At 34.0% G+C, this 27,175-nt stretch overlaps 1 protein-coding gene across 6 annotated transcripts in view; it reads right to left on the bottom strand.

Annotated features, from left to right (window-relative positions):
* The window catches only part of LRBA (LPS responsive beige-like anchor protein), a 787,622-nt gene that overhangs the window by 15,397 nt on the left and 745,050 nt on the right, over positions 1-27,175 (bottom strand). For all 6 annotated transcript variants that reach the window (XM_047856873.1, XM_047856874.1, XM_047856875.1 and 3 more), the window contains 3 exons: positions 26,444-26,506; positions 20,870-21,025; positions 14,356-14,523 (listed from right to left, as the gene is read on the bottom strand). In XM_047856873.1, coding sequence (XP_047712829.1) covers positions 14,356-14,523; positions 20,870-21,025; positions 26,444-26,506 — 387 coding nt within the window. The remainder of the gene's footprint in view (positions 1-14,355; positions 14,524-20,869; positions 21,026-26,443; positions 26,507-27,175) is intronic.

Here is a 27,175-nt window from a genome sequence, read left to right as displayed (position 1 = left end):
CTTGATGCCCATTTCAAAGAAAGGACGCCCCCCCCCATTCCGTGGTTCACTGAGATCCCTGTCATAATGCAGACAGTCTGAACTAGGACCTGATACCTCAAAGCAGCCCCTCTCTTAAATGCCTATTTACTAATCTTATGTACTTTTCTGAAATATAGACCTCACAGGGTGTATTTCTCTATGGTTCAAAGAACAGAGGGGGAATAAAGCAAACTTTTACGTGTAATTCTACTGATAGTGACTGAAAATTAGGGGAAGAAGGTGAGGATGGGGTAGCAGAGAATCAGTATCCATATAATGGAAGATACTTCTATACATTTTCACAAGTAGAAAAAGTCATCCTTTTTTCTAGTCCCAAACTGAAAAGAAAAAAACTAGTTGGTTAATAAGAAACCCACACCACAAACGGCCCCAGCTTAGATAACGAAGACAGTACTGGGCTTGATTTGTGGCTTGATTCATGCCAAACTGCAAGGATAAACTGAACTCCATATTTAGCCTGAAGAACACTATTTTAAGGCCACACTAGCCCTCTACTTTTATAGTCTCTAAAGAAAAAGACACAAAAAGCCTTTATAAATGGGACTGAAGGGTAGTGTTCTATTAGCATGCTTAGATTTCCTTGATTTGGATTGGTTTCACAGGAATATTGATAAAGGATCCTGTGTAGCCCAAAAGGGGCACATGTGCCCAGTAGAAGGTCACTAGCACCAGCTGTGGAACTCATGGAAAAGAACAACTTGTTAGATCCTATCATGTCGGTCAGGGAAAATCCAGCAGAAACCTGCTGTCCTTGGAAAGGCAAATACTGGCTGTCCAAAAAATTAAACTAGCCTCCAAATCAATGGTTTCTGTAATGCATCAGTGGCTTCTCTGAAATTTCATGCAAAATAAATGTCCATGTTTATGTTTTTCTGGGGGTGGGGGGGGTTGGCGAGGGGAGGAAGGAAAATAGCTTTTACTGAAGGCACAGAGATCCAGACCAAAAGCAGAGGAGGTTCTCTCCTATGAAGACAGGGGCCTAGATTCTGTGTTTCCTGCCCCACTTCAGCTGGAGCCTGCAGTTACTTCATGTCTAGCCACTATAAAGAATTATTACAATGCATTTATTGTAGTATATAATACATAGCTGTGTCCCCACAGAGTCCTTCATGACTTTTGGTGACTATATATACTTCTGAATGAGATTTAAGTAAAGGGGCATCGTAGCAAACGTTGTACTACATTGGCTGTGTCACATGCAGCCAGACACAGGAACTGGCCCACATGCTTAATGACAAAGGGAGACCTCAAATGACATATGGAAAGGCAAGGGGATAAGTGGAATGAGGAGCTTGGTTTCTTTTGATTCCAAGTGTGTAAACTCTGAGGGAAAGACACCTTAATTACAAAGTTCACACTTGACCTTTTGCAAGCCAGAAAGAATTTGTTAGAAGAGCAACTACTTTTTTTCCTTAAAAAGTACACAAATTTGGGAAATTATTTTAAGAAAAGTAGCAAATAATGTAAGCCAATCTGAACTACTTACCTTTCTATGAGAGATAAGCTTTGGCATAAAATTGGAGCTATGTTTTAAAAAGTTACCAATAATTAGCCCTGATTCATGGTTTCCCCCTTTCCTGAGATGTTCTACATTCTACAAAAATACTGTACAAGATACAACTTTGGAAATTAACATTTAATTATATCTACTTGGCAACCTTTTAAAATCAAGAATTAAAACAATTAAGATCTAAGGAATACATTTTTAATGTGATTGCTCCTTTTTTGTTTTCATACGTTACCATTTTATGGAGGGGAATGAGGAGGGGGAGACTTGGGTTTTAACTTGAGTTGTCTTGGAATTCTTCAGTGGGATATGAAAGTTTGAAGGAGAACTGATGGCCGCTGAAAGCAATCTAAAGTGTAAGCCAAAGTAAACAAAGGACAGATGGATAACGGTGGATCCAGAAGACATTGTCACTTGAGCATGGCAATGCTTTTTGTTTTCCAGATCTAAGAATTTTTTCTCAGGGACATAGGAAGGAAGGAAGAAAACTGCTATCAACTGTATTTCTTTCTTTAACGTAAGAGTTGAAATACTCAGAATTTTCTAGGACTGTACAGTTTAGGAAGCCTCACAAGTAACCCCATAAAATTGGTTAAGACAAAATCATTCTTTTTTGTAAACTCATACTTAGGATTTTTTTCATAAGTATGCTTTACTTACAAAATACGAGTTTCCATTGATCCACACTATACCAATCATTTCTCCCTCCACAAGTCAGAAGACACACACATACTGAATGATTTCAAAACTGAAAAAGATTTTTCTTTTCCCAGGTCCTGATCTCTAAATAAAGAACTGTTCAATGCGAGGACTTCGGCCTCAAGTTTGGCAAGATGTCCTCAAACCCAGGAAGCAGGTTAGACAGTTCAGGAAATACAGGGGGGAGAAAAAAAGAAAAAGAAAGAAAAGGAAAGGAAAAGAAAAACAAATTAAAAACATAAGGGTAAGCTTATGATCATTGGGTTGTTCTCAGGTAACTGGTTTCACAAATATTCATTGGATTTCCAGTAAAAGGACTGTGCTATTTAACTTCCCTCCCCTGTAGGAAATGCACATTAATATCCTCTAAAAATCCACATACAAGAATATGAGGAGCTATCAAATCCTCTTTAAAAAGGCTGTTTTCCAGTCTTGTTTAAAACCTGAACTGTGCATTCTCGTTTCATTATGTTATGCAGATTTCATGTTCTTTAAATTTTCTCATCAAAAAAATCTGTTCACAGTAAATACCTTTTGGGTTTTATAAGTTCCAATAAACCAAATGTTTTAAATATTAAAATTTCACTTCAGCAAATAGAATGATATGATATGGGATTTAAATCCAACAGGTCCAAACTGCTTAAATTCAACCGATATTTGGGGGACCGCTTGGAATAAAATTACTAAGGGCAGAGGGAAAAACTGCAGGCAGAACATAGGCTTAATATGTGGCTCACAGAATTTATTTATTTCTCTGTAGTTACACTGTTATACATCATTCTGGATCACAAAGCCCAAGCAATAACATCCTATAGAAAGGAAAGGAAAGGAAAAACTGCTACATATCTGTGTATATTTGTTTGGAAAGTCTAGAAACAAAACCTAGGAACCATATAACTCAGTGCCATTGTAGCACTCATATCCCAACCTCTTGCCAGCCCTGAGAGTTAATACTTAGGAGGGAAAATCAGCTCAAATAAAATAATACTGGCTATATATTACTTTTTCAAAGACCCAAAAGCTAATCACCATCTTTCATTGAAGTCTCTAAACCAAATAAAGAGTAGAAGAAAAAAGTTTTCTGAAAAATATCAGGTTAATTCTTTGATAAAAATTTGCAGTAGTTAATGGCTACAAAAAATCTTTACTTTTGCTTTCCGAGATAGGAGGATCTACCAAAAGCTAGATCATAAAGTAGAACAGATTCCTTTAAGAACCTTTTAAAGTCTTAATGCTTGAAAAATCGTCATGGCTTTCCATAAAGCTGAGAGAAAAATTTATCTTGCTGCTAGTTTAAGGGGCTACACTTCAAACTCTTCTTAAAGAAAAATAAAAAGAGAAAGAGGATAGACTTCTTGGACTGCTTTGAAAAGCTTGAGCAATTACTTCAAAGGAAAGGGCGTCTTTGTCCGGAGAGCAGGTTTATGACTACTGATGCAAATCCTAACCAAAGGCTGAAAAGGATACTCAGTGCATCTTTATGGATGGCCTTAAAGGAAGATGAACAAGTCAAAGGAGATTAAAGACAGCCCAAATCCTGCCAAGATCTTATACCGGGACACACCGGTTTTTACAGATGTGCTTTTCTCAGTACATAATACTGGAAATATCAGTACTAATTTACAGACACTATTCTAACAACCCAACTTGCATTAAAGCAGCACAAGATCTCCGTAATACCCATTTAGCATTTATATTGGACCTGTGTTTTAAAATATTAGGTGACGTGTTTTACACCATTAGGCAGAATAACAAATGCTTTTGTTAAATGTGTTTCTTTGGTGCCCTCATAACTGAGTATATTTCTCCTCAAATGGACCCTGAACCACTTACAGTTATACCTCACGGAAGAGAAAACAGTCATTTCTCTAGTACCTGTTCATAAATATTCAATGAGAAAAATATTTCAAAAGATATGTCTCCATTAAGGCAAGGGGGGTTAATAATCCAGGTAAAAGCAGACTAGATGTGTATTTCTGGCGAACACTTGAGTTACATTTTAAAATTTCACTGAAGTTCTTGGTATTTTTGGCATCATCTCCTCTGTCTTATGAAAATTAAATTACTTTAAAATGTACTGCACAATTCTCATTAGCAGTTTAAATATGTTATTAGCAGAGAGAGAATCTCCTTCATTCATTCCCTGTTTTTTTTTTCACAAGTTACTACTTAACTTCATTTCATAATGAAGTTTGGTTCTACATGTACCTATTTCTAGTTTCGTAGAAATGAAATTAGTTCTCTCAATTAATACTTAGTTGAGATGACTCCTGGGCCAAAAAGTTAACATTTCCCATTTGCTTTCTCATTCATTCATTTACTCCTTCATTTACTTAATAGCCTTTATGGGATATATGCAATGCACTGTGGAAAAAGGAGGGGAATAAAATATAGTCTATTGTCAAATAACTTGATTTTAAGTGGTCACTGGATCAGGTTCTGTTACCTTACTATAAACCTGCAAAGTATAATTATGAATACCTATAATTGGAAAGGTCAAAAGGCTGTACTTAAGTTCAAACTGTTACAATGGAATTTTTATACCAAATGTGTATTTCACATCAACTAATGAAGTCCTTTAATAAAAACAACAGATATAATTTTCCACATTATTAAAATATAACCATCTGACCTCTTCAAGAGGTAAAAGAAAATATGAGACCTGGCTTTGTTTAAAAAAAAATCATTTCAACAGAGTATTCACTTTGAAAGAAAACACATATTTAAGAACCTAAATATAAAAGTTATTAAGTATATAGAGATTTTTTATAATCTAAGTATTATACAATGTATGCCAGTCATTTCCTAACGAAGGAAAGTTCCGTATTGCACATGCCTTTTGTCCCATTTTAATTACATTTTGATTGCTACAACAATTTGTTGAGAAAAAAAATTCACGTGTTAACTGTACACTGAACTTTCTTATGTGGCTCACCATAATGGCAAACCGAGAAAGGAAATGGCTTTCTGAAGCGGAAATGAGGTTAGCTACTAAATGTTCCTTAAACCTTTCCCATTAACTTCCTAATGTCACTACATTTTAATTATGAAAGAGGAATTCTTTGAAATTTGTTCTAGTCCTTCTATCTCCGCCAACCCTTCTCCTCCTCTCCACTCATCATAGTCTCTTTGGTGAAAAAAAAATGTTAATTTGATTAGATATATAGACTATGGAAAATAAACCAAAGCTGCATTTAGGGTGCGACAACCATCAGATAGTAAATTTTGATAGCTTCCTCTTGTAAATAATATTAGAATTACTAATGCAAAACAAGATGATGTTGGTATAAAAATCTATAGGTTCTTGGTTTATAACCTTTCTTCTTCCTCCTCTTTGTCTCTGTGTGTGCATCTCTCTCTTACAACTACAATAGAAAATGTGTGTGAGTACGTACCTGCAATTGCATAAAGTATAACCCTAAGTTGGGTCATAATATTAAAAAAATACAAAATCCTAACATGATATATACTGTCATAAGAATTCAGTTTAGCAAAATTATCTCTGTATTGTCCTTTGCAAATACAAAGCATGCTTTAGTGACAGGGTTGCATCAAATCGTCTACAGGTGATGGCCCAATTAACTTCAAATGAAAAATGCAGTACAGCTTAGTGATCAAGAATGGTGCCTCTGGCCTAGAATACCAGCCATGTGATCTTCCTTGGGCATGTTCTCATAGTTTACAGTAAGACCTAGGAGCTTCAAGGCCCAGGGCAGAAAGTAAAGACATATTTATAATCTCTCTGTGCTTCACCTATAAAACAAGGATAATGATAGTAGTTACCACATAGGACCACTGTAAGGTTCAATGAGTTACCATGTAAAGTGCTTTTGGTGGTGCTCAGCATGCAGTGAGCACCCAGCAAGTATCACCGAGTAGTAGTAGTGGTAGTAGTAACAACAGTAGAATGATGTTCACTCTCTGTTGTAGACGCTCTTTCAGCAAAAGTATAATATCTGATCCTATGCTTCATAAATGAAAATTAGAGATGGTTCTGATTATTTTCGTTTGTCATTCTTTTATTTCTTAACTTCTAAAAATTAAACTTTGACTTCTCCCATTCTTCCTTTTCTTAGACTTTCCAGTCTTCCCTAACAATCCATATAAATTCTGATAAAACTACTAATACCTAGAAGCCTAGAGAAGAAAGTGAAGGTACATTATAATCATTAGGTAATAGTACAGTAATAACACTACTATTATCAAAGTAATACATGCTCATTACAAAACATTCAGACAATGTAGTAAATTATGAAGAAGGAAATGAAAAAACTGCCTCTAAATTCCACTACCTATAAATAACCATTGCTAACATAAGAAAAATCATTTTGCTGGCTATCATTCTGGACTTCTTTCTATGCATGAATATACACAGAACACAAAGTATATACATAGACATAGACACCTAAAAATTATACACGTAGTTTGGTGATCTTTGACACTTAACGATACAGACAGCATTATTTATCCGTGTCAGTACCACAAATTCGTAATACAGTAATGGCTGCAGAGTATTTCATTATGTGAACATACAAGACTCTACTTAAGTATTACATATTTTTCTTTCTTAACACTTTTCATTTGTTGATTCCCCCCATAGAGGGTCTTGCTTTTGGCTCAAATTCATTCATAGCTCCTGTATCTGTATATCTAGTATCTAATAACATAAACATTATAAAATTTTGCCTCCAAAAAAGAATACAGATAAAGACATTTTACATCTTTAGCTTAATTGGAGACATTCTGATTTTACTATCAAAAGCAAAAGGCAACCTATGTAATGGGAGAAAATACTTGCAAATCATATATCTGATAATATACAAAATATATTATAAAGAGCTCATACAACTCAATAGCAAACAAACAAATGTAAAACAATCTGATTTTCAATAAATAGATAGATCGATAGGCAGGCAGAGGATGTGAGTAGGTATTTTTTTTCCAAAAAAGACATACAAACGGGGAACAGGTACATGAAAAGGTGCTAAACATCACTCATCATCAGGGAAATACAAATCAAAACAACAATAATATATCACAATTGTTCAAATGGCTGTCATCAAAAAGACAATAAATAACAAGCGTTGGAGAGGATGTGGAGAAGAGGGACCCCTCATGCACTGTTGGTGGGGATGTAGATTGCGGTAGTAACTGTGGAAGGCAATATGAGGTTCCTCAAAAAATTAAAAAAAAACATATGGTACAGCAATTCTACTTCTGGGTATTTATCTGAAGGACATGAAAACACTACCTTGAAAAGGTATCTGCACCCTCATGGTCATGACAGCATTATGTATAATAGCCAAGACTTGGAAACAACCTGTATCTATCAATGGATGAGTGGATAAGAAAATGTGGTGTGTGTTGTGTGTATGTGTGTGTATACACACACCAGTGGATTATTATTCATTAATAAAAAAGAGGAAATCCTGCCATGTGTCACAACATGGATGGACCTTGAGGGTATTATGCTAAGTGAAACAAGCCAGAGAAAGACAAATACTTTCTAATTTCACTTGTATGTGGAATTAAAAAAAAACCCAAAACAAACAAACAAACTGACCTCAGAGATACAAAGAACAGACTGGTATGGTAGTTGGGGGGACTGGTAGGGGAGATGGCAAAGGTGGTGAAAAGGTACTTTCAGTTACAAAGTCAGTCAGTCCTGGGACGTAGTATACTCATGGTGACTACAGTTAATAATACTATATTGTAGGTTTGAAAATTGCTAAGAGAGTAGATCCTCATCACAGGAAAAAAAAAATGTATAACTGTGTGGTGATGGACATTACCTAAATAAATTGTGGTGATCATTTCACAGTATATACATATATCAAGTCATGTTGTACACCTGAAGCTAGTATGTTATATGTCCATTTTATCTCAATTAAGAAAGACACATCCTGATCCCACTCACCCCAGGGAAATATAGCAATCTCTCAGGTGTAGGAAATTACAAGCTACAAGAGTAAAAGCTAAAAAGTTCAGCAGTCATAAAGACTTCACCATAGGAGGCAGAAAGAATTCTAAGGATTTCCCCCCCTACCTAGAAATAATTCAAATCTAGAATCTGAAGTCTGACCGAGCCTATTTATGAGCAAAATTACTTTAAAAACTAGGGCAATTGTTGCTTTGTAAAAGGAATCATTAGAGGAATTTAAGTACTTAATTTCATGGTTTTTTTAAATAAACTGTTAGGAATATTAAAGTACAATATAAGGGACACATGCACAAAGCTGTCATACAGTTTCTCTACTGAAATGAACTTTTTGGAAGGTGATAAAGTCAGTCTAATAGATTGTTCCAGGAGGCCTTGATTAAATGTGTCCTTATGATGGTTCTCCAATAATGTTACACACACACACACGTGCAATACTCTAAAAGCACAAGAATCCCGCTTTTAGGTTTAAAAAAGGGTGGGAGAAATAGCTTGCCATTTCAAGGTATATTCAGTTTCAATTAAATGAAGAAAGATACATTCCAAATTTTCTTTGAGAACCCTAGCTGACCAGAGGGAACTTGTCTCTTCTTACATTAGTTCTACCAATTGTTTGAAATTAAATTTCCCATCTGAGCATAAAGTATTAGACAACCAACTTTCTTTGGTGTGGTACTATGAAAGTCTACACATGAAGATACTCAGTTTCAATTTGAGGGCATAAATCTTCAGTTCTTCTGTTCTCATATTTATATGACTACAGCCTACGGCTGAATGGTATAGTCATTTTTCTCTGCAACTAAACAAGGTAAATAAATGTGATATATTGGCACATCACCCCACCACTCTGCATATGGTGCACATTAAGGTTGTATTCATTTGCCATATGAATATAATTCCTTTTACCACATCTACTATTAGTTACAAGCAGTAAATACAGAGTTGTTTTGCTGGAACTTGCGGGCCTGCATTACATCATGGAGCACTAAACATCCTGGACCTTCTGGAGAATTTCATAAACATAGTTTAATGTCACCTGAACTTGAACACTGCCAACATACTGCTGCAAACCCAACTTGATGAATTATTCAAGAAAAAAAAGAAAAATACAGGGCAGTCTCAGTGTTACTACAACAGTGTATGCCAAAAGTCAGGCCACAAGGAAAGCTCTTGATGAGGTAAATATAAGAAGTCACGTTCTAGACAAAGAATCAGACCGAGAGAAATATGCCGGGTGCAAGAAGGCTACTTGGGCCAAGCGCTCCTTTCATATTCAGAATCTAGTGAACATAAGGTCAAAATATCTAAACAATTTTCTTCAACTACGGCTTACCTACAATCAAGAATGTAAGAGTTTATCTTATGACAAACTGATGCTTTGTTTCATGAGGCATACGTTGAGCTTACTTTTTCCTTAAACAAAGTATTTATTATAAATTTCCAAATCCACATTAGGGTAGAGGAAAAGAAGGAAGAAAGTGATTTCTTTTACAAACTTATATGGTTCACCACAAACGTACATACCTTGGCATTTGTGACCCACAAATCATATATCACAGGCAATTAAAAACAACGTACACCTGTCTTATCACATACTGATTTTCAAATTTACCGAATTAAGTCCCCAAATACATCCAGCAGATGGTGCTCTAGGACACCTACTTAAAGAGAGTAATGCTGTTTGTGTTATATCCACCTATATTTTGGCAAGACAAAGAATAAGGATTTATCAGTAGCTTCAGTAAAACATATTAGGCTTTATGATAGAAAGAACATAATTCCTAAATATGTGCACAAAAATATACATATGCATAAGCACATGTGCACAGAAGCAACCAGTAAATAATTCACACCTGGCCATATAATGATACTACTTTTCTTATAGACTGATGAGTAGTCTATGTATATCAGTGGTATTTATAGTCATAAGGCAAGATCATTCTAAATTCATTAAAAAAAAATTTAGAATGCCTTAAAGTTAGAATTCATTTTTAATTATAGCAGGAATGTCTCATTAGGGTGATACTAGTAAAATTAACAACAGTGGGATTTACGGTAATGACTTAAGTGATTGATGAGAGTATAACAAAATGAAGTTTTAGACAGAGAAAAAGCAGGGCAGCTATGGCATACAGTACTTTAAAAAACAGCTCTGTGGTCTGTTAGTGCTAGCCTTATGGTTAATAAAACCTTCTTTCTAATTAATGGTGCTGAAATATTCTTAAAGAACAGAATCTTGTTGTTATGAAGAAAAACTTAAATAGTTGTGTGTGTGTGTGTGTGTGTGTGTGTGTGTGAGCGCGCGCGTTTTTCAGTAGACGCCATTCCCATAAAGGAGAAAGCTGACATAGATTAGCATGTCTGATTGCAAAGAGGAAAAAAAAATGCCACCTTTCAATCAAATCAAAACCAGAATGTGAGGATGGAAAACTACTTTACTGAAATACTATATACACAAATCTATGCAACACCCTCACAGTCGGCAAACATTTGTTTCTAAAGCTAATCAACTGTGGCTTTTAAAAAATTACTCAGAAACCTGAAAATATTTAATAAGTATTTAGTTTCAAATGCTTAATAAGCATTTAAAGTTTATGATCTAGTAATACAATATAAAAATAGTGGATAAGAACTATTTTGTAAATTTTCATCTTGCTTATAAGATCATTTCAAAGTTTAAAGTATTTAAATGTCAATTGAATGCACGGGGGAGGGGGGGTGATTTTCTCCAAAATTTGAAAGTGGATAGTTTGTATAGTATTATTCTGAAGGAAAATTGAGTGTTTCAGGAAAAGCATCCTGGTGCACAAATTCAGCTCTAAAACACAGAGTACTAGGGCAAAGGAAGATATGCTTCCATGTAGAAAATACCTTTCTTTAAAATGTTCTCGTTCATTTTATTTAAAAATCTACAACTAAAGGGAATTGAATCTTAATTTTTCTTCTTGGTAAGAAAACTGCATTCTACAGGAGGTAACCATCACAAAACAAAAGAGTCAAAGATGAGAAACTATCTGTTATTCAGGAAAATGAGGCCTTTGCCACATAATCTAGGCATAGTTTATAAAACATGTGCATCCTTTTAAAAGCCCAAGTTATAGTATATATGGGTTTTATCCAGTTTGAATTAGCTGGATTTTGTCCAAGCAATGTGTATTTTAATACTGGATAACATGATTTTAAAAATATAGTAATAAAGCTATAAACTTTACATATAGCACTAATACTAATTTGTAGAAAATGGTGCAGGCTTATGACCCTAGCAAGTAAAAATGGGAGCTTATTCTCATGATTTTTGAAAACAAAACAAAATACTTGAATGAGCCCTAAAAAATGCAGAAAAAGCCATAGCATAGTTTTCTTTAACTTACCTATTTTCCTTTCATGAAAGGAAAAAGTCTATATTCAAAATTTTAAGTTGAGACATTGTATGCATTTATAGACCAGATTGAAATTATGTATAAACAAAGCATGGGCATTTCTTAAAGGGCATGTATATTGCATCCAAGAGATACAATATAGGAATAAGCATAACCTAAAATTCCTCATGTGAACAGCTCTGACTTGAGCGGCTGCATCGTGGAGCCATCAAGGAGCCAGAGGCTTATAAAATCCGAACCAGCTTGCATGAATGTGTAAAACACAGTTACACGCGCGGTAAAAATGTCTTTGTTTTTGTTTGTCATTTCTTTTGAAAAGCTTAGACTGGCTTGTTCATTTTTCTATTCTAATGTGTGGAAATTCTCATTATATGAAAAAGTGCCTATTTGTCTTTCTCCTAGATTCATCCTTCAAAGCTAAAGCAAAATTAGATTGGGACATCAGACATTATAAAAGAGCCAGAAAGGATGAGGTTCACTTTGAGAAAGGTAATTTAATTTAGTCAAGATACATTACAATTTTCTAAAATTTTTATGAGATGTGCTGTTATGTTATTCTTTTATTTTTTTTTTCTTTTCATTACCAGCGTTACTAGGAGTTAATGTCCACCATACTGCAGACAATGAGAGGGTATAGATGAAGTGCCTTATGAAAAATATAACATTATAATATATACTCTAATGCCAACAAGATGGTGTTTGTATGGTGATTTATTTGCTCTAAGCATTCTGTGCTTCTGATAACACTTTAAGTCAGTGACTATTGTTGCTTTCATTTTACAGACAAGACAGAAGGACCACAGAAAAGCTTAGAACTTAGATGTGTTTTACTCCAAACTCCAGGATTTGGTCAATGCTACTGGATTCATTTTTTCTAGAAGACATGCATGTAAAAACCATCTCTAGGATGATTTATAAGGTATTTATACATTTCTTCCTTCTGGAAATGTTGAATATTTCTAGTATGAAAATATACTTTAATTTCTGAAATGTAACAGCAATTACATATAGGTATAGATAATAAGCCTCTAGCTACTTCTTGGAGTACACACTGGTAATGACCATGTATAACATATAGAACACAAATTAGACCATGGAAGTAAAAATAAAATTTTTTTTCTTGTGTTTGGATTGCTACATATGAATGAGACACATTACTTTAAGGCAAGAGAAAGTTCTTCCTGTATATTTTCAGATAAGTAACAAATTATATATTTATTATTTATGTTAAACGTAGGTTTGTCTAAGATAATTTACTGAATCGCGGTAACTGAGTTTATAAACCCAGGAAAAAAAGAAATTGAAAGGAGACACTCCTAAAAGGCCAGAAATGAAGAAGGAGCAGAATGTGAGGGTCCAATAAGAACATGAAGTACTTTTCAAACGAAAGTGAAAAACAAAATCCCTTAAGTTTACATGTTTAAACATTTTATTGTAATTATGTATAAAATGCAGATGTCTCCATAAATATGTGAAATACACATATGAACACATTACCCTCCCATATAAACACTAAAGTTTGACCTGATCACAAAGACCATATTATCTAAAGCATCACAATCTTATTTTTAATATTCTATTTGTATAGGGAATTATCCCTGATTTAATTAACATAAGAAATATACATTACTGGATTTAATAAAAATCGTGTTTACCTATCACACAAAACAGAAAAGCATAAACAGCTTTGATAAAATATCTCCCATATACTTCTTTTAAAATTATACACTGGCTTTTGACTATTTTTACATATTTCACTTTCAATCAAATATTAAACATTTAATAAGCACAGCTTTAAGAAGTCTGTCCAAAATGTGACGGAATTAAGCATGTTCAGACTGTCTCATAATTTGGAGCTAAGGGACAGAAGTAAGTGCCATAGCATTCAGGTAAAGCAATCAAGGACAAAATGGTCCTTCCTTTTAACCAAATGTAGTGCAGCTTGCTTTAAATTAAGAAACTGTAAATATTTAAGAGCAGTTAAAATGCTCTACTTTATGAAGTAAAAATCTAAAGCTATTCTTGCAGGAACTCTTCAGTGTTGTCATAATCATTTTAATTAAATTCTCATTTTTCAGGTGGTCCCTTTAATTGTTTTTTCCTACTTCTTAATGTGTTTTTCTAAAGCCATTTCTTTTCTGCAGCTGTGTGCGATTGGTTTTAATGGTAGCTGCTTCCTTTTTTGCCTTCTGTGAATTACAATTTTAAATGGTTACACATTTTTTGTTTTACTGCCTTCAGCATAGTTTCATAAAGATGTTTAAGGCTGTTGGTGAACATTTTCATTTCCCATATGAAAAACCAAGAGCCAATTTGAATATTCCATATTGGCCTTTTATGACCTGTTTTATCTTTTAATATGTAAATGAAAGCATATTCTTTATAAAGACTGGTTTGTTTCCATGAAATTATAATTTTTCTTTTGCCCTCTTAAAATATGAATTCAATAAACAAGATAATATGTGATTGCTCTTTTATGTTTTGTCTTGTTCGTGAATGAAACACCTCTCTTTTATTTGGTGACAGCCATTTCCAAAGAAGAACTACCATGTTCAGATCATAACCTGTAACATGAAAAATCCATAGTTGGATTTGAATTATCAATGTTCACAAACTGTTAATAATTGAAAGCCTATCTAGACCTTCCTTAAATTATAACTAAGAAATTAAAACGACTCAATAATTCAGTTTCACTTTCACCACGATGAAAAATGTAACTTCAAACATCACTGCAGAATGTTATTATACATCACTTGTGATAGTTTACTTATAAAATGAGTTGTACTCACTGCCCGGGTTATCTCCAATCCCACTGCTTTTTCCATTCCAGTACCAGAGCAGAAGGGTTGCATCACGTGACCCTGAGAGAATGTAGCAATTTCCCCCGATATAGGACTCAGAACGAGTGAGGCAAGTAACCACATCCCAATGGCCAAATACCACTTGGATCAATTTTCCTGAAATACAAAACAATTTTCTTTAAAGCTGAAATGAAAAAAGGTAAGAAAATATTCCAGTGACCATTTAACTTACAAGATAATGAAGTCATATTAACTCAGATTCTGATGATTCAGGATTTATAATAAAATTTGATCTGGTCTAACCTAAAAGTTTTCTCTGAATATTAACAACAAAAAATCAACTGAGCAGTGATAGTAACAGTTTTGAAAGACATATATTAAAACCGTTTCAACAAACAGTATTTGAGGGCCATGATGCCATATAGCATTATGTCCATGGCTACCATAAATAATAAATAAATCATGTCTACTGATTAAAACAGACCCAGGAGAATTCAACAATTTCAGCAATTTCTTAAGTTATTCTGTAGGATTCAAAACAAAATAAAACTTAGGTTCCTTTCTTTAAGTACTTTATAACTTAGACTTTACTAATACAAACTTGTCTCTGAATTAGTAAAGAGTTAATGTATTTTTTTAAAAGTGATCTATACAAGGACCACAGAAATCACTCTGGAGAGTTTCTGTGTTTTTTTTTTTTCCAAATTAGAATTACATGAACTAAATTTTGGTAAAAAGACTAATATATTATTATTGCAGTTTGAGCCAGGTCATTCCATCTCTGTTTTAATTGTCTGAATGATGAAAATTCCTTGGGGGCTCATGATGAAATTCAGATAATGGCAGTTTATCTAACATTAATGACTGGGGGTGAAAAGGAGGAACTCTAACTAAACTTACTACAGATCTAGGGTTTCAGACACAGGATGACTTGTTCACTAACAGTGCCAGAAAAAAGAGTAAAGCCCCCACTTTCAGTGCCAGAAAAAAAAGTAAAGTCCCCACTTTTAAAACCTTTGTTTAAAAATTAGGATGGTGTTTATAATTCATACATACTGTCTAAAGTATTAAATAGCTATAGAAGCCCTTCCACTCCATCCCCATGGTTTCTAGCTAAAATTTTCCTTCCAAAAGGTTTACAGAATGTACAGTTGAATGTCAGAGAATATCTGTCTCTAATATTCAGCATAAGTTTTTTATTTTTGAATAAATGTTTCAATGGGGTCATATAAATATAATTCAAATATTCAAGAAGAAAGACCACTAAGCTGAAAAAAGATTAATATGCCTTAAAAAGTTTGTGTTTAATTTGTAACACATCATAACCTATTCAAAAGTTTGAGGTCTCAAGTATTGGCATCTAAGTATATTTAACTTTTCAAGATAATCATAAATATAACTAAAAAAGTACTTATGTTAACTTTTTTTAATTCTTCATTTTAATAGGTCTCTTACTTTTTTAAGGTTTTTAATGTTTATTTTGCTTTTGAGAGGTGGGGGGGGGGCGGTTGGAGGGGCAGAGAGAGAAAGACACAGAATCTGAAGCAGGCTCCAGGCTCTGAGCTGTCAGCACAGAGTCCAATGCAGGGCTTGAACTCACAAACCAGGAGATCATGACCTGAGCCAGAGTCGGACGCTTAACCAACTGAGCCACCCAGGCGCCCCAGTAAGTCTAATACCTGTTAAAAAGGCTGCAAATTTAAAAATAAAATGCTGAAACATAATTTATTTAACTCAGGTATAAGATCAAATACAGTGTTTTCACTCTTGCAGAGAGCCTACTACTAGTAACTTTAAATTCAGATTCATCTCAGGCTCAAATTGCACAATTAATAAAATGCATTTTTTCTCCTATGTATAATAGTCTTCAGTTAAAGCTGGTGTTTTAACTGCTAAAGTTAAAAATGTGTACTTCTGAATTTCTTCAACTTTTTAAATGGATATCAAAACATTTCATTTAAAAAATTAATTGTATCAACAAAGATCAAGAATTCAAGCCTTCTTAGAATAAAAAAAATGGAAATGAAAAGAGCAAATTAAATATGAAAAGATATAATCATTTCCACATCATTTCCAATTTACATGAAGAACAAAGTGGAGAGGGTTAGTGGTAAACTGGGTGGTGTCAGAGTAAAGGCAGGCCTTACAAAGGTTAAGACAAAGTCAGCTGAATGCACTCTTAGTACTAACTGGAAAACTGAAGGCAATGTCAGTGAGTTGTAACCACTGAAAACAACTGAACATACTGTGTTGGTTATGTTTTTGGTAACGGGATGTACAGTTATTTCTGCCTCAGCCTACACCTAAATGTTGAGAACATGTAAACTACAGGAGTAATGTAAATAGATTATTTAGGGCAGGCCTATTTAAGATGTGATGGCCATCAATCCAGTGGGTTGTAGAAGTGAGGAGGAGTTACTACGATTAACAATCAATGGTACAAGAGGAACACAGCACACGGGAAATCCAAGTGCTTCCAGGAGCCTTGCAAAAAAGCGGCTATTCTCCTGATAATTTACCTAATTTCCAACTCATGTGAGAACAAAGTGTAAAGATTTAGCTGGACAAGTGGGATAAATTAACTATAGTGGCAGAATCTTCCCAGATCCATTTGTTAATTCTAGGGTAAGTCATCACTCTGCATCTATAATGTCAGTGTTAGAAAAATGTATACTCTGTCACTATGGTTCTTTAATTAAAACTTCCTTGTGTTTTAATTTTGGCCCCCAAAGTTATCACGATTATTTTTTATTCAACCAATATTTACTGAGTGCTAAGCATTAGGCCTTCTTACATGTATATTGGTGGTAATTAGACATGATGCCTGCCCTTATAGTATTTAGTGTCTAGTGGGGCAGACAGACATTAAACACAAACATATGTAATTATGAATAGTGATAAGTATTATAAAAGAAAAAAACAAGATAGGATCAGTGAGAATAATAAGGTAGAATGAATTTAGATTGGGCATCAAGGAAGATTGAAATGAGGGAGTGATGTGACATTTACATATTTACATCTAAAGCCTTTCATATTTTAATACCAATTAATTTTATTTTCTACAATGTATACTCTGGACTCAACTCTGGAAAAAATTATTTTTTTAAGTTTACTTTTTCCTGTTCTGGCAGCCTTCCTCAGCAATAGTTGTTATTGCTATGAGGTTGAGGTTCACTCCTCCTAAATAAATCACAGCATATAAATACCTGCTGCTCTTTTTGGTAAATTATTTTCTGATAATCTCATAAGTGTTCCTCAACCTTTATTTTTTGTTTCCTTTAATACCAGTCCACCTCTCCACACACTAATATCAAATATTACCACAAGCACTAGAATATCCTTTTTTTGACAGAACAAATTTTCTAGTTAATGTTTTATTTGACAGCTGTGCTACAAATAAAAAAAATTCAAGCTCAGGACTCTACACCACTGAATCTAAAATGTGGCCTGAAAATAATTCCCACTGCCGAGGGAAGGTTTTATTGTTGCCTCTGCTGTTCTGGTTGTGTCCCGAAAACATGATTTATGTTTAAAGAATTTCCCGTTACAACCAGTTTCTCTCCCCCACCCCACCCCACCCTGAATCTAATAACGGAAGAATTTTTTTTTTGGCTTATGTGTGAAAATATAATTGAATTCAACACTTGTGATAGCTTTGCTATTATATATTATTGATCATATAATTTTCCCCTTGCTTTTCTGGTAAACCTAAAGGAGAAACTATTTAATATCCCTATTGTCATAAAACATATATTTACTCTAACTGAAGTTACTTTAAATAAAACTAGCATCAGAGTTTGTTTGTATAGAAGATATTAAGAAACATACTAGGACTATCATTTCAGGATTTTTTCATAACTTTTCTAGCAAATGTCAATATTTTTATTGTACAAGCTAAGTAAGTACCACTAAAATGAAGCTTAGAATAAATCTACCACTTATGAAAATGTTTTACACACACTCACACTCACATATCCAAAAAAAACCCCTGTAAAGTGGAAGGTTTTTGGAAAGAAGAGAAGGAATGTTATCTACTTTATCACGTCTAATGTAACATGGCAGACACAGAGGAACTTAGTGTCATACATTATAGCATTTTCCAAAATTAACCAATATTCATGGGTACGCCTATATGAGATAACATGGTGTAATGATAAAGAATGCTACATCTGAAGTCAGAAGAGCTGGCTCCAATACCAAGTTCAATTACCATTATCTATACAAATTTCAAAAAAGTTACTTAACCTTTCTAAACCTCAGTTTTCATCATCTGAAAAATAAGGATGAAGATACCTGTCTTGTCTCTCACAGGACTGTTATGAGGCTGACACAATATCATGTATATGAAAGAATTTTATAAATTCTAAAGAACTGTGTGAATGTAAGAGTTATTTTAAATATTAGTATTATATAAAAGTGATTATTACAAATTATATTACAAATATTAATAGTCAATGCTCTTGAAAAGTGATATGAAAGGTTAGCAAATTCAAAAATACTCAAATGCCAAAACCAAAGACTGACATAATATATGATTCCACTTATATAACATTCTGGAAAATGCAAAATTACAGAGATAAAGAATAGATCAGTGGTGCAAAGCTGAGGCGGGGGAAGAGGCTGATGGCAAAGGGGGGGCACAGGGAATTTTGGGGGTGACAGAACTGCTCTACATCTTTATTATGGTGGTTATGTAATTCTATACACTGCTTAAACTTACAGAACTGTAACCCAAAAAGAATTCATTTTATGGTATGTAAATTATGAAATAATTTTTTAAATGTATAAAAAATGATATGCAATCTAAAAGAATGTTTAAGAAAATTTTGTGAGAGCATGTAACAATTTTAATCTGAAAGTTTACGCAAAAGGGGAGCACAATTTGAGGTCAATGATTCTAATAAGGTTGTCATTACCATAACAGTGAAAGAAGAGGTTAAAATTTAAATTCCATTATTAAATCAGAGAAAAGTCACTGTAATAATAAATAATTTTAGGAACACATCAATTCCATTGCATTTTTTAAGAATTCTAGAGGAGTTTTAGGCTCAATAGTAATCAACCTTATAGACCTCAACATGCAGTAAGTGCCTAATTAAAGAAAAAGACTAGAGGGGCGCCTGGGTGGCTCAGTCGGTTAAGCGGCCAACTTCGGCTCAGGTCATGATCTCGCGGTCCATGAGGGCTGTGAGTTCAAGCCCCGCGTCGGGCTCTGTGCTGACAGCTCAGAGCCTGGAGCCTGTTTCAGATTCTGTGTCTCCCTCTCTCTGACCCTCCCCTGTTCATGCTCTGTCTCTCTCTGTCTCAAAAATAAATACATGTTAAAAAAAAATTAAAAAAAAAAGACTAGAATAATGGTATTTTCTTTCTGGACCTACAGAACATAGGATACACATTTTAAGAAAACTATCATCAGTTCAATAAAAAAATAAGTAAGATCATGGCAAAAACAACTTGTAGGGTCTATTATATGAACAGTATATATTCAACTATTTTTCCTCTACTTTCTCATAGCTATATTACAATACATTCATCAAAATGCATTAGGACAAAATTTTTGAATAACCAACAATTAGTTTTTCAATATATTATACTTACTAAAGCAGAAACTTGGATTCATACATTCTATAAAGATTATAAACAAGACTGAAAAATGATTTACTATAAAACATTTAATTAACTAGAAATTAAAAAGAATTTCCTATTCTCACATGTAAGTAAGATATTTGTACATCCTTGTTTTAGTTGAAATTTCTACTTCCACAGTATTATCAAATTCTGATATATTAATATCTAATTTTAATTCTTTCAAATATTCAACTACATATTTACTATAAATTGATTTCCTCCTATAACAGTTTCTAAAATATTTTAAAGAGACTTCTGAATTTCCTATATACAAAAATTTATAGATCTTCCGTAATAATGATGAGTTAAGCTTGGTTTGTCCCTTAGTGAGATACATGCAAATGAATATATACAGTTAAACTTTTATATTTTAATAAGAGCCCCTGTCACACATGAAATCAGTAGTCAGCTAATGTCCTTCATGATGGTATAGCTTTCAACAATGTTCTATGCAGAATTAAGTGGAGGCAAGATATCTACTACTAAGAAATACAATTAATGAGAAATTCCAGTAAGGAAAAAAAAAAGCCCTTTATATAACACAAAAGTGGGAAAATACACCTATAGGTATGTACACCTGCTGTACGATTATGTTACTTACATGCCAGGATACGATTTCAAATGAATCATTCATTCGGTAGGCATGAGGCTTGGAAGACAGACTTACTAACAAACTGCCTCTTAAAAACATGCTGAAGTTAACTTAATAGTGAACTATATTATAGATTTTTACTTAAAAGGGGAAAACAGTGTCTCTTCCTTATGTTACACATTTTAGAATTCTGTAATTTGGGGAAGGAAGAAGATGAGAGAACATTCTAGCCTCTCAATGCTACTTGTAGCTAACTTTAGTTCACTGATGAAAATAAGTTACCTGTGTCTGTAGAGTAGACTCGGAAACTCTTATCCCAGAAGCCACAGATGAGAATATAGCGGTTGTCCGAAGTGATGACAAAGCACTGGGAATGGACTTGAATACTTTGGTCTAAAAGGTCAGTGATTTGCCTCCTGTGCATTCCTGTATTGCTGGCTGTGACAACAGAGGAAGAGACAAAAATTGTACTAAACCCACACATGTACAAAAATCCTAGGGTCTGTGATACTGGTGGTTGGGTTGAGGGAGAAGCATTCCAGGACAAGAATATTTGACCTTTAATTTAAAATTTTAAACATAAACATGACAATATTTGAAAAACAAAACAGGAAAATATATCCAGTTGTTGGAAGAATGTGGGTAGCTAAATTCAATGTCTCAAAAAGAAATTTTGCCTAGAGGGAAAAATAATAACATACTACAATTTCAAAATAGTATACAATTCTCAGAACATGCTTTCTAGCTCTTGGACAAGACTAAACTAGATTACAGTCTCCAGATTGCACCACAGTTAGGTTTGTGCTTCTGACAATCTCATTACGTCCATTGTCATGAGAATGGATTCATGTTGTGACAATCTATTACCTTTTAACTTTTTGTTACAAGAAAGCAATATTAGAATTTAAATGTCATATATTTGAAATATTGTAACATCTTGGAGTACTTTGGCTTTAACAGGTCTTTAATTTGACTATATGTGAACTCCTTCTTCCCCTGTTTACAGCTGTACTTGCATGTAAGGAAAGGGTAGAATGACTATTTATTAAAGATACTTGTAATTGAAAAAGTCAAAGCACAGCACACTGCCACTTTCTTACTCCTTAAGTAAGCAATAAAACAAGACAGTCTGGCAGTGTGTTTTCAAAGTGCTACAGAGCACCTGATATGGGGTTTGTCACTAGGCAGAAGGTCAGACACAGAGCAACATCAAGCACATAGGAAGAGTAATAATCCTCTAGAAATATACTACCAAGCATGCCATTATCAGAAAAGGAATTTTCACTGAGATGCCTTTCTTGGCACCATGAGGCCAACCAAATAGAAAGCTTTGTTTCCAGTGACCTCAGGGTTATTTCACCAACAACCTTCCAATACAAATAATAGTTTTGATAATAATAAAGAAATTTGATTGTACCAGAAATCATAACAAGATAAATTTCTGCATCTGATCATTACATTCTTTGCATCATAGTTTTCAGTTTGTTTTTTTTTTTTGGGGGGTGGGCAGGGGAAACCCCAACCTATAAGTGCATTGATAAAAATAAAAAATAGAAAAATATTCATTGCATGTAATAACTAAGTTAATGTGGCCAATCTAAGAGAAGGCTCAGAAAGTAATGCAGAAGAAAAAAAGTATTCAAAATACTTTCCAGTGCTGTATTAAGAACCACTGGGGATACAGAGAAATCAACTATTCCCTGCCCTCATGGCAAACATGACCTAGCAAACATATGCATAGACATAGTGGAATATTCTGCTAGTGTCTGTCTATACAACTTAACCAAGGAAGATTATTAGATAACTATTTGATAATAGGCTTCATATTACTTTTGGGGGATTAATGAACTAGAAAGTTACAGCAGCAGTAAAAAGGGCAGAATCCTATTTGGGGATCATTCTTTTGCCACCTCCTTCCCACACAAAGGGAAGCTGCTGGCAAATAAGAAAAGCTTTTATAAGTACCATAATACATTACAGAGAGACAATAGTATCCCACTGCAGTGAAGCTGTATGGTACAACTTAGATTTTTTTATTCCAAGAAACCTAGCAATTAAAGACAAGGCACGTAATACTTTCTATACTGGTTACTACAGTACTTCATTCCACATGAAAACTGTAAAAATGTTTATTTGTTACCATTTATATGACTTTTGCTTCTAGGATATAAACTTTCACTGGTCTTTTTTTGGAGGGGGCATGATTTCTGGTGGGGGGGGAGGATCTCACTTCACAGATTTGGGTATGTGCATAAATTTTAATTGAGAGATCACAAAGTACCCATGAGTACAGGCTGATGCCCCTTCAGCATTCAGATGAACTATTTTCCAAGAAAGTGCTTGCCTATAATTTAATATTGCGACATCCATCCATCCATCCGTCCATCCATCCATCCAATCTATTTAATCTATCTATCTCACAACTGCTTCCTTTATCTCATTGTCTCCCAAGATTCAGTACTGAAGGTGTTTTTATTTAATGAAGATTAGGTGTATTTGTCCAGATAAGCATTCTTCAAACTGGGGCATGCACACTCCTGGCAGGAGGGTGGTATAAGATTTCCCAAAGGATAAACAAGCACAGATGGTTTTAAGGGAATCAATTTCTAGTTCCTCAACTTTTATACGTTCTCTTCCCTGAAACAGCTTTGGCTGAGAACTCTCCTGTGAGTTTTCTTCTCTTATGACCCTTTCTGCATGCTCTTCTTCCACTAAATAAAACAAAGGCATATTTCTTTTCTATCCAGGATCTTACTATAATGCTTTATCTGGGTATGAAAATCTCTTGAGATGCAAATAAAGGGACAATTCAAAATACTGATGTGAGGCTGAAAAGTGAATGCCAAAGTATCAAATCATTCTGTAGGGCCGGTGGTTTCCAATTCATCGCTTTCAATAAAATGGAAGGAGGATCTAATCATGATGTCAATTGATAGATCGTTAAAAATAAATTTCCAATGATAGATTGTTAAAATGATCACTTAATGACAGACCATGAAAATAATTCTTAATAACAGATTACAATATAAATTTTGTCACATAACTCAGAGTTCAAAGATTTCAGAGACACTGTGAAAACAAAATTCTTTCCTTTCCCATCTATTTTCTCACGTAGGTAACGTTCCTCAGAGCTTCCATCTACTAAAAAAAAAAAAAAAAAAAATAGAAAAAAAAAAGAGGATAGAACCATTGACAAATCCTGTCTCATTCAACAACAAATAATGTTCACTCAAATACATGAGCAAATGGGGAATGGAGGGGCAGGGGGAGGAGAAAGTCCCACCCATTTCATTAAAGATGTATTTCTAATAAGTGTTTCTTTTTTATGTTTAATAATGTTTATTAAAAATTATAATTTTAATAAGTGTGTATAATAATATTTGTAATGATAACTCAGTGTACATTAATTTCTTACAAAACTGAGCCTTATGGTCATAGGAAATTTTGACAATTAACTTACATACATTTGTTTAATTTTCTATATATTTTTATTGCTGAAAAGTATTTGCAATAAAGTAACTTTTTGAAAAGTTAAAATTGTGTAGAAGAAGTGGAATTAAAATATAAATTTAAGATAAAAAAGGATAATACAGTATTTTCAACTGTTAATAGCTTTTTTATGCATTTTTTAAAAACAGAAAATGTTGACTATTAATTCACTTTTATATTTAAATTCCATTGGATAGATTTAAAATTTTATACATTGTAATACATAATATATATATTTACATATATACATAATGTATGTATACATAATACATAATACATAAATATATATACATGTATTTGCAACTATCAAAATTTGTGCTGAAAACTTTCTACATGCTACTTTAAAATTTTTTTTTCAATGTTTATTTTTGGGACAGAGAGAGACAGAGCATGAACGGGGGAGGGGCAGAGAGAGAGGGAGACACAGAATCGGAAACAGGCTCCAGGCTTTGAGCCATCAGCCCAGAGCCTGATGCGGGGCTCCAACTCCCGGACCGCGAGATCGTGACCTGGCTCAAGTCGGACGCTTAACCGACTGCGCCACCCAGGCGCCCCTCTATATGCTATTTTAAAATACGTGGGAACTTTAAAACCTTAAAACTTTAAAACATGCTACATTTAAAATACGTGGGAAGGTACATGGTTTTAAACAATTATTTTAGGGGATATAGGAGCAAACCGTTAGATGACCAATGATCTACAGTAGATAAGAAAACTATGGCCTGTGTCTGGTTTTATATATAAAGTTTTATTGGAACACAGAAATGCTCATTTGTTTATATATATTGTCTTTGGTGGTTTTTGTGCTATAACAGAACTAAGTAGTTGTCTATGAGACCTTATGGTCTACAAAGCCTGAAGTATTTACTATCTGGCCCTTTATCAAAAAAGTTTACCCATGCCTAATCTAAAGAATGACAGTTGCTGAATTCATTTAATTAGATTTGCCTATAGGATATTCACTGTCAAGTTTTAAGGCAAAGAATGATTCTATACTTAATAAATAATGCTTGTAAAGGACTTATCAAATGGACTTTATTTTCCTGACTTTTAAAACTTTACCCAAGTGAACATTTTATTTTTTAATATATGGCAAATCCTATGTACTCAAAGCAAAAGATTATTTAGGAATCAGAGTAGTATTTATCCTTCACATGGATAATTACTTCTTACATTTCCGATTCTATGTGGGGGAATGCCAAATGAATTAGTTTTGAGCTTAAGGTTAGTTTAGTTCATCTTGATAGTTCATTTGCAAGTGGTAGCCACGTAGCTCTCTACTGAAACAATAGTTTTAAAGACAAAAAAAAAGGTGACATACATATAGGCAAGACCTTGGATTTTAAAAGAATAAATCAGCGTTTTCATCTGCTCTATGTGAAAACTTAAAAACTGTAACAAATTTATGTGCCAGGGAAACTTAACAAAATTATAAGCTAAACATCCACAATGGTAGCACACCCCCAATAACTAGGCAATTAAGTATTTTATTCTAAAAGTGATTGAAATAGCATCTTTAATAAGACATGTTAATAATGTTACTCTCAGTAAAGCCATGTATGAAATTCCCACCCATAAGAATGAAAAATGCTAAACTAGAGATTTTGCCTAACTGACTCAAAAGGCACAGAAGCAATTAAATATTCTAAGTCATCTGCTGCAGATGCTCATTTCATCCCAATGGCTCTTTCTGGTCTCCTCCCTTTTCTTTTTTCCCCCTTGAACAAATTTAACCTCCAATGGCAATTTATTGGGCTGTAGGACCATAGGAAAATGAATACAAATATCTTAACACTGCCATTGGCCGGGCAATATATTTCAACTTTGAAACTGCTCTGCAATTGCACATTAATCCCCTCACACTGAACAGAGGGTCCAGGAAGAAAGGATTGATCTCCTTTAATGATGAAACCCTGGCACTACAGTTTTATTTTTCACAACACAGTGCTGCTAAGAACCCCACTGTTATTATGAAAATTTCCCTAGCAAAGGAGCTCCATCACATTACCGGTGCACCAATTCATCATAACGTGCCTCGCTCCTGCTCATCAACAAGTCTGAGTGATGAAAAGATCCAATATTATCCTGACAGTACTTCATGCGCATTCTCAATCACACATTATTACAGCATCCATATTAATTTTCAGTGACACGCGTCCTAGGCCTGTTCAAATTAGGCAAACCAACGAGGGGGAGTTGATGAAATACCAGCATAGCCACAGCTCATTGCATTCCAATTTGCATGCAAATGGTTTATCAGGAAAATTCCATTCCCAGCAACCAGCAAGTGAAAAACAACTGTAATCTACACTTCAGGGCCACCATACAGAGCTTAATGAATCGCAAAGAGAGAAAGAAGTGACAGACCTATGAGAGGATCGATTTCCACTGGCAGCTGGTATGGCTGGTCTTGTACTGCACCTTGATGAGCTGGAATTCACAAAAGATTAAAAAAAAGCATTATTTTTCATATACTAACCTACATAAAAATGCATAAGTCAAATCTTATGTAGAACTGTTTCCAACCTCTAAACCTCTCATACACTTTTGTGAAATTTAAGGGAAAAAAATCCAGGTGCTTTCATGGCTAGCTTATTAAACATTTATTTTAGATTAGTGCTGTTCTGAACATGTGCCATCAGCAGTGGCTCCAGTCCTGGGCCATAAGCTATAGCAGATGCTTGACTGGCAACCTCTGATGCTGCAACAAAACAAAATTAAGTGGTAAAGCGCGCTGAAAACAAAATGTGACAACCATCTGCTGACTGTAGCAAATACTATTTTTTTGTTACTTCTTAAAAAGGCAGTTTTGAATGCTGCAGCACAAAGGATCCACAAAAACGTCAATTTATGATGGAGAAAGGGAAAGCTCTAAGTCAGGGAACATTTAATGTTTCATCCATCACTTAAAACCAATCAATTGAAAGTTTGAATAAAAATAAAGAAAGCTATCCACAGATAAATGTTTTAGTTAAATGCATTTGGCTGAAATACTTTCTTAAAGACTGGATTGAGGTTTTTAAGAAAAGTTTTATTAATATTTAATATTTCCATGGTTTCAATTTAAAAATACTCTGAGAAACAAATGAATAACAAAAA

Source organism: Prionailurus viverrinus, chromosome B1, assembly GCF_022837055.1.
Source record: "Prionailurus viverrinus isolate Anna chromosome B1, UM_Priviv_1.0, whole genome shotgun sequence".
Classification (NCBI taxonomy): domain Eukaryota; kingdom Metazoa; phylum Chordata; class Mammalia; order Carnivora; family Felidae; genus Prionailurus; species Prionailurus viverrinus.
This window is presented reverse-complemented; position numbering and strand designations above follow the sequence as displayed.